The sequence below is a fragment of the Pavona decussata genome, unplaced genomic scaffold (assembly GCF_977016875.1).
Source record: "Pavona decussata unplaced genomic scaffold, jaPavDecu1.1 SCAFFOLD_53, whole genome shotgun sequence".
In the NCBI taxonomy this organism is placed as follows: domain Eukaryota; kingdom Metazoa; phylum Cnidaria; class Anthozoa; order Scleractinia; family Agariciidae; genus Pavona; species Pavona decussata.
This window is the reverse complement of record NW_028145475.1, coordinates 4532812-4544252: the sequence shown is the minus strand read 5'-3', so window position 1 is coordinate 4544252 and position 11441 is coordinate 4532812. Positions and strand designations below refer to the sequence as shown.

The window sequence follows — 11441 nt, the reverse complement described above, 5'->3', positions numbered from 1 at the left end:
CGAGGGGTGATGGGACAAAATAGCACAAATACTTGCTGAGAAAAAAAGTGGGGTGGAGGTGTCGGAAGGAAAGAAAAAAGGAAGACAGAGGAAAAAATACTTTATTATTAATTAAACGATGTGAAGTATTTAAGTACTAGTATAAATCTACTAGCGTTCTATCACGAATGCTGTTCTCTTATTGGCTACGCTACTCACTATCTATTCTGTTTTAGTATAAATCTACTAGTGTTCTATCACGAATGCCGTTCTCTGATTGGCTACGCTACTCGCTATCTATTCTGTGATAGATAGTGAGTAGAGATTTTCAACAAAATGGCGGCCGCTTCGTCCCGTTTTCGAAGTGTCTGCGATGAGGATATAGATAATTTACTTGTTTAGTTTTGAACGACTAGTAGATTTATACTAAAACAATTAGATTATTCGCTCTCGATTTCTATGCGTGATAGCTGATTCGGGCTGCGCCCTCATCAGCTATCACGCGATAGAAATCTCGAGCTCATAATCTAATTGTTAAATATAGATAGTGAGTAGAGTGAGTAGCCTAACAGTGTGCAGTTGTCAACAAAAATGGCGACGGCTTCGTCGCGTTTTCAAACTACGAATTATTTCGAAGTGTCTGTGAAGAGGATTTTCGGGGAATTTCTTGTCGAGCCGATTTCAGAGAAGACAAAAATTGCAACGAACTATTGATTAAAGATTTTTCACGGTGAGGAAAAGGAGTCGAAACAAGAGTTAAATGAATTTTTTTTCATTTACGCTTTTAAAAGTCGGCAATTTTATAATTTTGAAAACATTCAAAGTTGCGTTTCACTTAAAAAATTTTTTAGAAAACTTGGCTTCCGAAGGGCTCTTTTACGTCGGTGTATCTTTGGTTGTCATTTAACAATAACAAGAATTCGGCTCTTCGTTTCAGTTTCGAGAGAATGAACGGTTTTTATTTACTATAAAATCTTGAATGAAATGAAAGGGCGCGTTCACAAAAGCCAATGCAATTCAACCTATTTATATCATTACGGTATTCAATAAAAACGTGAACCTATCTTGTTGTGAAAGTTTGGAACTTTCTACTTTCTACTTCTATTTATACTAAAACAATTAGATTATTCGCTCTCGATTTCTATGCGTGATAGTTGATTAATTCCTATCACGCAATAGAAATCTCGAGCTCATAATCTAATTGTTAAATAGACTTTGCTAAAACTCACCGATTGGACGACACAAAATACGGATTGAAGAAGCATACCCACAACAGGCCAAATAATTAGGACACGCGTTTTAATTGTTGCTAGAGTACCGCTCAGTTCCTTTGAAGGCTGGAAGAAGTCTCAGAAAAAAAACGAAAAATAATTAAGAAGCCCTATCAAAAAATATTATGCCAAAATTCTGGCTGACGGATTTGATGCACATGGAATAATGGTCGGAAAATGACGACTAGAACATAGCAAATGAAATTTTGAACAGAATTACGGAGATTTCTTAAATACGGTAACCTGAAATGGTTCTGCGTCAGTACAGCGCCGACCAATGGCGTCTACCTTTAGCAGCGTTGCTGGTTCCTTTCAAGCGCCCTGTTTCTTTCTACATCCAGTATCAGGCAAATCTGAAAGGTTTTATGCTTAAATATCTTCATTTAAATTTAAAAAAAAATTAAATTTAAAAAAAAGCTTATAAGGCGCAAATGTCTATATAAATATATTCAAATGCGCCATCCTGATAATAATAACAATAAAAAAAAAGAAACTTATGGCTAAAATTAAGAAATAGCCTAAGCTAGTCTATGCCTTTTCAAAAACGTCAGTCTTCAGCTTTCTCTTTCTTCTCTCTTTCTCTCTTTTCATGTAAAGAATATTTTTAGATCAATCAACCATTTGGCTATCCACAAACGGGTAATATAAAAAAGTTTACATACAGCCAGGATACAGCTAACTCAGTCGTAAAACAAGCAAATATCACGCTTAAACAACTGATAGAACTGAAAGCCATTCCAAAATAAAGTTAGAATAAGTAAATGTTTTTATCTAAAAAAAACAAACTTGCTAAAGATAAAATTATACACTGTTAAGTTTCTTAAAATAAAAATGATGGGTATTTGATGAGTGTTGGTTTTGAAACGTGATGTATTTTACTTCATCTTTTATTCTTTATTTTTGGATGATACTATGCCTTAGATATTACCGCGTAATTGTTCTTTTTATCAATTAGATTAGCGCTCACACCTTACCGGTGGTTGACTAGCCCATAGCTGCTATGTCCGTTACTGAGGGAAATGCGAAAGTCTCTAGGTTTTTCTGCGCACGTGCGCCTTTGTTAGATAAGCAAGCTTTCAATTCAGTTAGATCAGTTCTAGTGTAGAGTCTACGGTGTCAACTACTACTACTCGGCAATCGGGCCACTCAACTCTATCTACACTGGTATCAGTCTTCTTCATTTAGTGCGTGTGCAAACCAAAGTGAGTACTGTCTTTTTTCTTGTTTTTAGTTTTCTGTAATTCGGTTTATTGTTACTAGTTTCAGTCTAGGTTTTGTTCGTTATTAGATTTTAGGAGTATCGTTGCCAATTTAGTTTTCGTATACTCGGAACGCTGTATTACTATTCTCGCTAGGTTTATATCATCAAGTAATTAGTTTTTCTTGGTCGTAAACTGTTTAAGGATCGGTTATCACTACACAGTTTTTATCGTATTACTTCAATTTGTTACGCACTGTAGTAAGTGCAGATTAGTATCTTTCAGCTTCACATGTTATTGTATTTTTAATTGCTAGTCTATCTTAATTTTATGCTTATATGCGTTAGTTAAGTTCGGTTGTTTTTTCATTATTGTATTTCAGTTCGAACCGACACAACCGACATATCGACATATCATATCGTCAAATTGTCAAATCGTTACTCTGCAAGTTCGCAACTGACACTCAGCTTAATCGCTACGTGACCTGTCTACCTCAGTTGAACTTTGTATTGACTTGACCTGTCTATTAAACTTTGTTTGCGTTTTAGTCAGAAATTCTTGTCGAGTTCGTTTTTTACGCTACGCACTACTCTACCCGTGTTATTCATTTGGATTTTTGGTTTGGCATTATATCCTTGTGAATTACATTAGTTCGAATTTGTTGCACCGTGAAGGAATTCGAAGAATTCGCTGACTAACTCACACCGTCAATCACTTCTGCGCCACGTCTTCTGCAATCTGTTGGTCATCACCTACCCGCGATAACGTTGACAGCTCGCTGCCGCAATTAATCGGATTAACACGTTGTAATGGCTTCCGGAAAAGAGCAATCACTCGAACAGTTGAAAGCCGCCCGCAGTTCCGCTAAATCTGACGTGACGGTAAAGGTCAATAAACTTAACGAGTTAATGATCCGCCGACGCCATTCAAAGAGTTCAATTTGAACTTGAAGAAGTGTTACGTGAATTTCAAGTCGCTCACGAGGCTTACCACAGCCAAATTAAAAATGAAAAGGAACGTGAAGATTCTTCAAGATATTACAACTCGCTGTTAGAGCTAGCTTCGGAACTTGAAAGAGAAATTAGTTCATGGCTTACGGAACCTAATGCTCGTAGACTGTTGACAGATTCAAGTGCTCATATCCTCCCCGATGATTCCGCGAGTAACGCTGGATTTGGTAACGCGTTCTACACGCGGTCAGGGCTCAGCTCATCGGTGAGAAGTTCGGCAAGCGCAAAGGCGAGATCCGCCGCGAAAAAGGCTGCCCTAGAGGCGAAAGCTGCTTCGCTTCAAAGACTACACGAGCTGCAAATAGAAGAACTTCGTCTTCAACAAAGAAAGGCTCAACTTGAAATTGAAGGAGAAATAGCCGAGGCCGAGGCCGAACGACAAGTCTATGCACAAGCCGAAGCTAACGAAAAACTAGAGGCGTATCATCATCGGGATGAAAGCGACCTAGTCCAACAACCACCTAAGCGGTCCCAGTACCAGTCTACCCCTTTGGAACAAGGTCTCACAAACATTCACGAGCCGGCAATCGTTCCCGAATACAAGCCGTCGTTTCATCCGGAAGAAACACCGCTGTCAGTAAAATTAAACCCTGAAGCACCTGAAAGGCACCGTCCAGCTACACCCATTCAACATGGTTTGCTTGCTGATCGGACCGTTAGCTTTAAGGATGACTCTTTTCAACGGCTGGTGGAGACCCAAGACCGTCAAAACAGCGCCCTCCAGCAGCTTATACAACAGCAGCAAGCGGGCGTGATGGCGTTAACACTCCCCCAGCCAAGCATGCAAGTCTTCAGCGGTGACCCTCTCGATTACTGCGATTTCATGCGCGCATTCGAGCACCTTGTAGAACGAAAGACTTCAAGTCCGAGCGCTCGCCTCTACTACCTGGTTCAGTACACCTCTGGTCCTGTACAAGAATTAATGAGAAGCTGTCTCTCCATGCGAGAACAAGAGGGGTATACCGAAGCTAAACGACTCCTAAAGGCAAGGTATGGACGAAACTACAAAATTGCCGCTGCCCATGTTAAACGACTGATTGATGGCCCTCCAATCAAATCTGAGGACGGAACCGCGCTCCAGCAGTTTTCGATACAACTTACAAGCTGCGTCAACACCTTAAAGGAAATCGGATACCTCGGCAAGCTCGACAATCCCGACAACCTCAAGAAAATCATCGACCAGCTTCCTTTTAGCTTCAGATTAAAGTGGCGAGACACCGTCGATCGAATCGTAGAAAGAGAGGATAGAGACGTTACGGTGAAGGACATCACGGAGTTCGTGACCGCTAAGGCCAGAGCAGCTACTCATCCTGTCTTCGGAAAGGTCGTTAATGAGAGGCCAGTCAAGCCGCCAGTTGGCAAGCCAAGAAGACAAGCAAGTGGCTTTTCCATTCAAGCCCAAGGAAAACCTCCATCTCAGTATAGATCGCCACCGAATGACTCGCCTCAGTGTACCATGTGTCGCGAAAGGCATTGGTTGCCTCGATGCAGCAAGTTTCGAAGGCAGTCTCTGCAAGAGAGACAAAAATTCGTCGATGAAAAGAAGCTTTGTAGCAACTGCTTTTCTGCCAGCCACTTCGTTCGTGAATGCCCCAAGGAAAGCTTCTGTAAAGTACAGGGATGTACCGGAAAACATTCGACCTTTCTTCACCCTAAGAGCGATCCCGCTACAGAAAAACCGAAAGCGAGCGAAGATTCAAACACCGAGCAGACGCCCGCCGTCAAGTCTAATTCAGCTAACAATGGATACGTTAAGTCAGACTATCCATCAAGCAGCACTGTAACGGGACTTGCAATCATTCCTGTCAAGGTCAAGGCTAAGGGACAGCATGGAACGGTGGAAACATACGCTTTCTTAGATTCTGGTTCAAACACATCTTTCTGTACGGAAGACCTGTTAGAGAAGCTCGAACTCAAGGGAACAAAAACGAAGTTGTCGCTGACTACCCTTCAGGGCGAAAACTCACCAATCGAATGTTCTTTGGTCAGCTTAGAAGCGTACGATCTAAGTGAAGAGAATGTCGTTCAATTGCCAATGGTCTACTCCAGGCCAAGTCTACCTATCTCCTCGGACGCTATCGCCAACCAAGAAGATGTCGAACGCTGGCCATACCTGAAGGGGATAAAACTACCACGAATAGAAGCTGAAATCGGTCTGCTTATTGGAAGCGACGTACCTGAAGCTTTACAGCCAAAGGAAACAAGGGAGAGCCTAAACGGGGGTCCCTTCGCAACTCGAACGATGTTAGGATGGGTGATAAACGGTCCACTGGGTAGAGACAAGCCCAAAGTTCCCACAGCAAACTTCATTCAAGCAGACACAACACTGGATCATCAGTTTCAAGAATTCTGCAACCGAGAGTTCAACGACTCCTTCTATGAATCGAAACCGTCTATGTCGCTGAACGATAAAAAAGCTCTAGGCATAATGGAAGAAACCGTCAAGTTGGAAAACGGCCACTATCAAATAGCTCTACCATGGAAAACGTATCCTCCTCGCCTAGAAAATAACAAATCCTCAGCAGAGAACCGGCTGAGAACGCTGCGAAAACGACTTCAAAGAGAACCTGTGGTGCTAGAAAAGTACAAGAAATTCATGAACGATCTCATTGGTAAGGATTACGCCAGGAAGGTTGGAAGTCAAGAGCCTGGTCCGCTAGGAACTCACTGGTACCTCCCGCATCACCCGGTATTCAACCCACAGAAACCTGGTAAGATCAGAATAGTCTTCGACTGTTCAGCCAAGCACCGCGACACTTCGCTAAACGACCAGCTTCTACAGGGGCCGGACCTGACCAACACTCTGGTCGGTGTGCTGTCCAGATTCAGAGAGGATCATATCGCACTAATGTCCGATGTAGAAGCCATGTTCCATCAGGTGCGCGTCCGGCCGAGCGATTGTGATGCGTTAAGGTTCCTATGGTGGCCCGACGGAGATCTCGAAAGTCAACCGGAGGAGTACCAGATGCGAGTACACCTATTTGGAGGCGCATCTTCTCCAAGCTGTGCAAACTTTGCACTGAAGAAAACGGCAGAAGACAACAAAGCGGACTTCGACCCTGAAACAGTTGAAACCGTGAAACGAAACTTCTACGTGGATGACTGTTTGAAGTCAGTCGCTTCAGACAACGCCGCCATTCGACTAGCAGGACAGCTACGCGAACTTCTGTCACGAGGAGGTTTCAAGCTCACAAAATGGCTCTCAAATTCAAGAAAAGTTATCGAGTCTGTGCCTGAGTCCGAAAGAGCAGCGCTTGTCAAGAATTTAGACTTCGATCAGCTACCGGTGGAGAGAGCGCTCGGCGTTCAGTGGAACGTATCTTCAGACAAGTTTGGGTTTAAAATCATCATTAAAGACAGACCAGCGACCAGAAGAGGCATTCTGTCAATCGTCAGCTCCGTCTACGACCCCCTTGGATTTGCTGCTCCATTCATACTGAACGCGAAACTGATCTTACAAGACCTGTGCCGCAACAAATTCGGATGGGACGATAAAATTCCAGCTGAGTACATGCATCGCTGGCAAGCTTGGCTGCAAGAGCTTCCCAAACTTGAGCAACTTGAAATAGACCGATGCTTCAAGTCAGCTGACTTCGGAGAGATTTCCTCAAGCCAGCTACATCACTTTTCCGATGCATCACAGCAGGGGTACGGAGCCGTCACCTATCTAAGGATCACTGATCACCATGGCAACGTGAAATGTTCTTTCGTGATGGGGAAATCAAGACTTGCGCCGCTCAAACCTGTCACAATCCCGCGAATGGAATTATCAGCAGCTGTCATATCAACAAGGCTGGATAACATATCCCGAAAGGAGTTAAGCCTTCCAATCGATAAATCATTCTTTTGGACTGACAGCACCTGCGTCCTGCGCTACATTGAGAACCAAGACAAGCGGTTTCAAACCTTCGTTGCAAACCGAGTCGCTACTATTCATGACGCATCTACTCCATCTCAATGGCATTATGTCGACACTCATTCCAATCCAGCGGACGACGCATCAAGAGGCGTGTCAGCGGTCGCTCTCCAACGCTGGATACATGGTCCAGAGTTCCTTATTCAGCCAAGCGAGGAATGGCCGCAGAGACCAGCCGACATGAGCAATACCGTCCCCGATGACGATCCAGAAGTAAAGAAAGATTCAACCGTGCACATGACCAAAGTTTCTGCCCCAGACCTCATGCAAGAAATCATTGAGCGATTCTCATCCTGGGATCGTCTCAAGAGAACAGTGGCTTGGTTACTTCGATACAAGTCAACTCTCCATCGCTTCAGCAAGAAACGAAGAGCACAAGGAACTGTCGTCATAGAAACAACCAGTAAGATCGTCCCCATTACTGTGGCAGAACTAAACAACGCTGAAGTTGAAATCCTCAAACGCGTGCAGAGCCAATGCTTCAGGGAGGAACGCGACTGCCTTAAATCAACGGATCAGCAGACCAACTCAAGTCATCAGAAAATAGTAAAGAAATCTAGCAGTATCTTCAAGCTCGACCCGATGATATCTGAAAATCTCATTCGTGTTGGAGGTCGCCTACAGCTAGCACCGATCAACAAAGACGCGATGCACCCAGTTATCTTGCCAAAGAAACACCATGTGGTCAAGCTCGTCACTAAATACTATCACCACCTTTCAGGGCATTCGGGCCTAGAGTATACCCTGTCACTCATTCGACAGAAGTATTGGATTATCAATGCAAGATCAACTGTGAGAAACATTCTCAACGAGTGTTTCAGCTGCCGTAAACGCCAATCACCCACGGCTCAACAAAAAATGGCGAATCTACCCGAAGATCGAGTAACACACTCGAAACCACCGTTCACGTACACGGGCGTGGACTGCTTCGGGCCCTTTGAAGTGCGACGCGGAAGGACCAAAGTCAAGCGATACGGCGTGATTTTCACTTGTCTAACCCTCCGCGCGGTCCACATTGAGGTGGCATCCTCGCTGGATACTGAATCTTTCATCAATGCGTTGCGGAGATTTATCGCGAGAAGAGGTCAGCCGGAAGAAATGCGGTCTGACAACGGAGGAAACTTCGTTAAGGGAGAGAAGGAGCTCCGAGAAGCAGTAGCTGAATGGAATCAATCGCAGATTCACAACTTTCTCCTACAACGCAGTATTAAGTGGACGTTCAACCCGCCTGCTGGCTCTCACCATGGCGGAGCATGGGAAAGGTGCATACGAACTGTCCGCAAGGTGATGAAAGCCCTGACGAAGGAGCAAGTACTGGGCGACGAAGGCCTAAACACCTTAATGTGCGAGGTGGAGTCCATAGTGAACGGCAGGCCCATTACTAAGCTGTCAGACGATCCACGTGACCTCGAGCCTCTGACACCCAATCACCTGCTGTTGCTGCGCGCGGGACCTTCAGCTCCACCCGGAAAATTTACCAATCACGACAACTACATCAGTCGAAGATGGCGACAGGTACAGTACCTAGCGGATGTTTTCTGGCGTCGCTGGGTTCGAGAGTACCTACCTTCCCTACAAGAGAGGCAGAAATGGCATAAGCAGCAGCGAAACTTTGCAGTGGACGATGTCGTGTTAGTCCTCGACGATAACAAGCCGCGCAACTCCTGGCCACTCGGTCGGATCCTGGAAGTGTACAGTAACCACAAGGATGGACTTGTGCGCTCTGTCAAGCTCAAGACCACTACATCTGAGCTCGTACGCCCAGTGGACAAGATTGTGCTTCTGGAGGCTGCTGCTGTTTCAAACCACAATGATTAGAACACATAACACATCCCTTAGTATGGATGACATGAACACTGTTGGACATTTTAATTGATTTAGTTTTGTTAGTTAGATAATATCGTGTTTCAAACCCTTCTTTCTTTCTTCTTGTAAAGGCTAAACTGCAGTACCGCCTTTAAGGGGCCGGAATGTTGGTTTTGAAACGTGATGTATTTTACTTCATCTTTTATTCTTTATTTTTGGATGATACTATGCCTTAGATATTACCGCGTAATTGTTCTTTTTATCAATTAGATTAGCGCTCACACCTTACCGGTGGTTGACTAGCCCATAGCTGCTATGTCCGTTAGGGAAATGCGAAAGTCTCTAGGTTTTTCTGCGCACGTGCGCCTTTGTTAGATAAGCAAGCTTTCAATTCAGTTAGATCAGTTCTAGTGTAGAGTCTACGGTGTCAACTACTACTACTCGGCAATCGGGCCACTCAACTCTATCTACACTGGTATCAGTCTTCTTCATTTAGTGCGTGTGCAAACCAAAGTGAGTACTGTCTTTTTCTTGTTTTTAGTTTTCTGTAATTCGGTTTATTGTTACTAGTTTCAGTCTAGGTTTTGCTCGTTATTAGATTTTAGGAGTATCGTTGCCAATTTAGTTTTCGTATACTCGGAACGCTGTATTACTATTCTCGCTAGGTTTATATCATCAAGTAATTAGTTTTTCTTGGTCGTAAACTGTTTAAGGATCGGTTATCACTACACAGTTTTTATCGTATTACTTCAATTTGTTACGCACTGTAGTAAGTGCAGATTAGTATCTTTCAGCTTCACATGTTATTGTATTTTTAATTGCTAGTCTATCTTAATTTTATGCTTATATGCGTTAGTTAAGTTCGGTTGTTTTTTCATTATTGTATTTCAGTTCGAACCGACACAACCGACATATCGACATATCATATCGTCAAATTGTCAAATCGTTACTCTGCAAGTTCGCAACTGACACTCAACTTAATCGCTACGTGACCTGTCTACCTCAGTTGAACTTTGTATTGACTTGACCTGTCTATTAAACTTTGTTTGCGTTTTAGTCAGAAATTCTTGTCGAGTTCGTTTTTTACGCTACGCACTACTCTACCCGTGTTATTCATTTGGATTTTTGGTTTGGCATTATATCCTTGTGAATTACAATGAGAGTGATTCCAAAGATGGCCGTTACTCAGGCTGACCGACTTACTCTTTTTCTGAGCCTCTAAAATTGTATCCAGCAGTGCGAATTTTATGAACATCTTTTATAGAAGTAAAATGAGTATGGATGAGTATGCAGAAAAATCTCTTAGGCCAGCGCCGTTGGTCGCCTGGCTAAAGAGCCGGAGAACTCTGGGTTCGAGTTTAATGTGCGAGTCAATATCGTTTCCAGAGGCTGCGTTCCTTTCGGTTGCGGTAAAATCTCGTACCCAGAGTCCTCAGGCTCTTTGGCGAACGGTTAGTCGCCAGGAGAGACTCTGGGGAACTGGAATATCATTACATCAGGGTTTCTGTGGCAAAACAATGCAAGCTGTTACGGGGCAGCCAATCAACGAATTCTCCTGTGTCTCTCCTGGCGACCAACTGCTGGCCAAAGGGCCTGCGGACTCTGGACACAAGATTGGGTTGGTACGAGTACACTACGCATGCGCGTAGAAAAACTGAGAAAAGTGGAAAGTTTATATGCAATAACAAAAACGAAACGAGTTGTATTGATGTGTTTCCAAAAATGTCAGAAATGTCATCTAATTTCAAATTTCTAATTCGTTTGACAACATGGAAACCATATTTCCGTGTAAGACAAAACCACTTTTCCCCGCTGGCATTTTGGATTTGATGATGTTTTATTTGCACGGCTTTGTGTTGACTTCTGCTGGCAGTTTTTAAAGTTGTTTATGTCTTGATTAACAGTATTACGCAAATTTCTTGTTTGAACAACTGACTCGAGGTGTCCGACAATATTTTTCTACTTCACTTAAAACTCCATCGATATGGTTACGTGTCACAGATTTTGTGAAGCTAAAATGTCTGCATGCGAACAAAAGTAATTACTCAATTTCTTGAAATCGCTGATTTGTATACGAAGGCACTGAGAACTACGCATGTGAATCATTTATATATATTATCAAAGATAGAAAAGAATCTGAAAAGATCTTCTTAGTATTGAATGTGTTCTTTAAATAGTTTCCCAAACGGGGAACAGACTGATACGTGGAACACCTAAGTTAGTGAGAATGATATATTATTCAGTAAGTGACACAGGCACA

The 11441-nt window shown here is 43.2% G+C and overlaps 1 protein-coding gene across 1 annotated transcript; it reads left to right on the top strand.

The window, feature by feature from the left end:
* The first annotated feature begins 1498 nt into the window (after positions 1 to 1498).
* LOC146480612 (uncharacterized) lies at positions 1499 to 10203 on the top strand. Its single transcript, XM_085109388.1, has 3 exons — positions 1499 to 1610; positions 3423 to 9694; positions 10073 to 10203. The coding sequence occupies exons 1-2, from the start codon at positions 1499 to 1501 to the stop codon at positions 9191 to 9193; spliced, it is 5883 nt and encodes a 1960-aa protein (XP_084965514.1). The 3' UTR covers positions 9194 to 9694; positions 10073 to 10203.
* Positions 10204 to 11441: the final 1238 nt, after the last annotated feature.